Genomic DNA, 3289 nt, shown 5'->3' on the forward strand with positions numbered 1-3289 from the left:
GGAATACGCAAAATTTGCAATCCACATGATACAAATGTTCCTTTTACCTAACAATTAATTATTTTTATTTGAAGTGTTTGAGATGCTACAACAATTATATTCAACTTTACATTAAGATATTAGTAGACTAATAATATTACGAAGAGAACCATTCCAAATATAATAGTACAAAGTAACTTCATACATAGCCAATCTCGATAGTTTTAAATCCATAGGTAGTTTAAATTCTATTAACTTTGACAATGCAAGTTGTGACCCGGAAAAAAAAAGACAATGCAAGTTGTAAGATTTCAAGTGAAAGACTGGAGGTGGTTAACCCATATATTCAGAAGCCTATAGCACTATCCATCAATATTTTAGGCAGGCACCTACATAAAAACTGACATAAAAATACGGACAGGTGGTGAGAAAGCTGTATCCTATGAATAGACCAGCAAATGTGAAGAACCAATAGTCATATTCTTTTTGACCAAAAGTGCAATAGTTTAGATACAACATATATAGTACATCATATTGGCATTTTGAGACACTCCTAGCACGAGCAATTTATTTTGTGTGATCCAATAGATATCACATGTTATAAGAGGTTATTGCTTATTAACTGACCATGAGACAAACACAGTGGGGCGCTAAATAATATTTAGTCTCTTTCCATTTTTGCCAAAACACTATAGTGTTCTGGTTATCCTGGAGTACACGTGATCATGCGTAACTAACTAAGATGAACATGCAACCATGAATATCGTAAGTTCCCATGAGTCACTTAGTAACTAATACTACTTCCTGCGACATCAACATGGGCGATTGCAGTCTCGATCAATCCCTTCATTTCGCTCTTATGTATTTCCTGTCTCTGAGAAATAAGAATTATGTGATCACAAAACAATACAACTATAACCAGCAATACAATGACCGCTATGCATGTTCTTTTGACTTGACAATTGTTTTATTATATTTAAATTCTTCAAGATCCTATATCTATTATCTTCCTCAACTTTACATTAGGATGTATTAGTAGACTAGTAATAATATTAGGGGCCAGTTCTTTTGACAGCTTAGGAAGTAAGCCGCCTCCTCCCCAGCTTTTTTAATAAGCCGCTTCTCTTATTCATTGGGGTTTCTAAACTAGTTATGAGATAACTAATTCAGAAGTCTCAACAAACTTAGGGGACGGCTTATTTTGTAAGCTAAGGAAAGGCAGCATAAATTTTAAGCCGCCCAAAAAGAACTGGACATGGGAAGATAATAATATCAATTCTAGAATACAGAGTAACTTTATACGGCTAATCATGATTGGTTTTGGATTTATGTTTCAGAAATATCTCAGTCGTAGCCAAGTATTTATAATTTTTTTAAAATAATTTAAAATTGCATGGTGTGTTGTAATGGATGAAATATTTTGACCAAAAGATAATCATTTTAGTATTCTACCAAAATGACTGAAATTTTGACGAAATTCTAGTGAAACTAAAAATCCCTTCTTGATGACAGTTTTAAATCTGTTGACGCGCGGTTAATCTCTAGGAAGTTTTTTTTCTTATGAAACTCTAGAAAGTTTGACAACAGAAGTTTTGGCGAAGGACACAATTACTACCTGTAGGAGCGCGGTGTGCGTCACCGTCCCGGACGCAACCGTGACGTTAGCCGAGATGACGGCGAGCCGGAGGCTCTCGAACGCGCGGCACACCTTGGCCATGGCGTCCTTCCGGTGGCGGCACGCGACGCTCACCACCAGCAGCTTATCGCCAGCGCCCGTCACCCTCACCTGTCCATGTAACGAACCGAAAGTAAGTACTACAAGATCGAGCCAAGTGTTCGCTGTCCGCGTGCGGCGGGCGGGCAGAGCAGACGATGCCGCTCGAGATCGGAGGACCATGGCGTCAACATCGGGGGAGGCCCCTGTCTGCCGGTCGCTTGTCACCTTTCGCAATTATTGCTTGATGATTAAATAGATAAAGTACGTTGGTGGGTGCGTTTACCTCGACAATCTCGACCGGCGGAGATGCGACGGCCATGGCGGATGCGGGGGCGGGGGTCACCGCGGACGGGAATGACAGGGGGCCCCTCGTTTTCTTCACCGGCGGCATGGCGTGTCCGGCGCAGCCGTTAGGAAGGACGGGCTGTAGTGTAGCAGCAAGCAGCTGGGCATGGCCATGTACCTCCGCCGCCGACTCAAGGAGGGATATCTCGGCGAGCATCCGGCGCTCCTGCTCCTGCAGCTGATGGATGTACTCGATGGCGTCCCTGAGGATGGACACCTTATCCATCTGCCAGGAAGAATGGTCGGTGTTTCATTCAACTAGCACATCTCACATGCATGCCAAGTGAATTGAGCTTGCTCGTTGGCAGCTACGTACGCACCTTGGTGATGTTTGGGACGACGCTCCGGAGGGTGTAGAGCTTGCCGTTGAGCGTCCGGCCGCGTAGCCTCCTCGTGACGACGACGTTGCTCTTGCTCGCCGACACCGCCGCCGACACCACGGGGGAGCTCGAGTATCCGGTGTCCGGGGAGCTCCAATTCCAGTAACCGTTGTAGCCGCCGGACACCCTGCTGCCCCTGCCGCCGCCGTGCATGCTGCAGTCCAGGTCAGTCGATTCAGCCTGAGTCCTCTTCATCCTCTGTCCGGTAAGTTCGTACCTAGGGCGCTCTTGTGCTTCCAAGCAAACCGAGTAGTCCAAGCTATCGCCCATCCCTGCAGCCGTATGCGTGTATCTGGATCCATCGTCTATCCCCTTATTATTCCCCAGTTTTGGATGATGCATATCTTTGATCTTGTCACTATCCACCGTCTATTCCCTTGTTGCCAGGCAACCCGAGTACTTACTTGTTTGTTTCTTTTTTCTTTTTCATGGATACATGATCCAAGCAGGGGTGGCCGGGGTTGGGGGTCCAGGAATCATCCTCAGCAGATTTACATTGTCATTGTACTGGTGGAAACAAAATTGTAGTAGATCTCGATGGGTTGCAGTGCCAGTGAGGTTGTGAATGCGGATACAAGAAACTGTGAGAAAGGGATAGACATGTAGTACTCCGTTTGTTTTTATTTACTCCGCGTATTAGCTTTGACTGAAGTCAAATTTTATAAAGTTTGATTAAGTTTATGGAAAACTATGAACATTTACAATAATAAATCTGTACGATGTAAAAATATATTCAATGATAAATCTAATGATATTGATTTGGTATTGTATATGCCAATAGTTTTCTCTATAAATTTGCTAAAAGTTTATAAAGTTTAACTTCAGACAAAGCTAATATGTGGAGTAAATAAAAACAGAGGGAGCTTTG

The 3289-nt window shown here is 43.4% G+C and overlaps 1 protein-coding gene across 1 annotated transcript; it reads right to left on the bottom strand.

Moving 5' to 3' along the window:
* Nucleotides 1-575: 575 nt before the first annotated feature.
* LOC123075312 (transcription factor BHLH6) lies at nt 576-2691 on the bottom strand. Its single transcript, XM_044497949.1, has 4 exons — nt 2362-2691; nt 1980-2267; nt 1595-1765; nt 576-853 (listed from the first exon to the last, which is right to left on the bottom strand). Exons 1-4 carry the CDS (start codon nt 2689-2691, stop codon nt 764-766), a joined length of 879 nt encoding a protein of 292 aa, XP_044353884.1. The 3' UTR covers nt 576-763.
* Between the last annotated feature and the right edge of the window lie 598 nt (nt 2692-3289).

The sequence above is a fragment of the Triticum aestivum genome, chromosome 3D (genome assembly GCF_018294505.1).
Source record: "Triticum aestivum cultivar Chinese Spring chromosome 3D, IWGSC CS RefSeq v2.1, whole genome shotgun sequence".
In the NCBI taxonomy this organism is placed as follows: Eukaryota; Viridiplantae; Streptophyta; class Magnoliopsida; order Poales; family Poaceae; genus Triticum; species Triticum aestivum.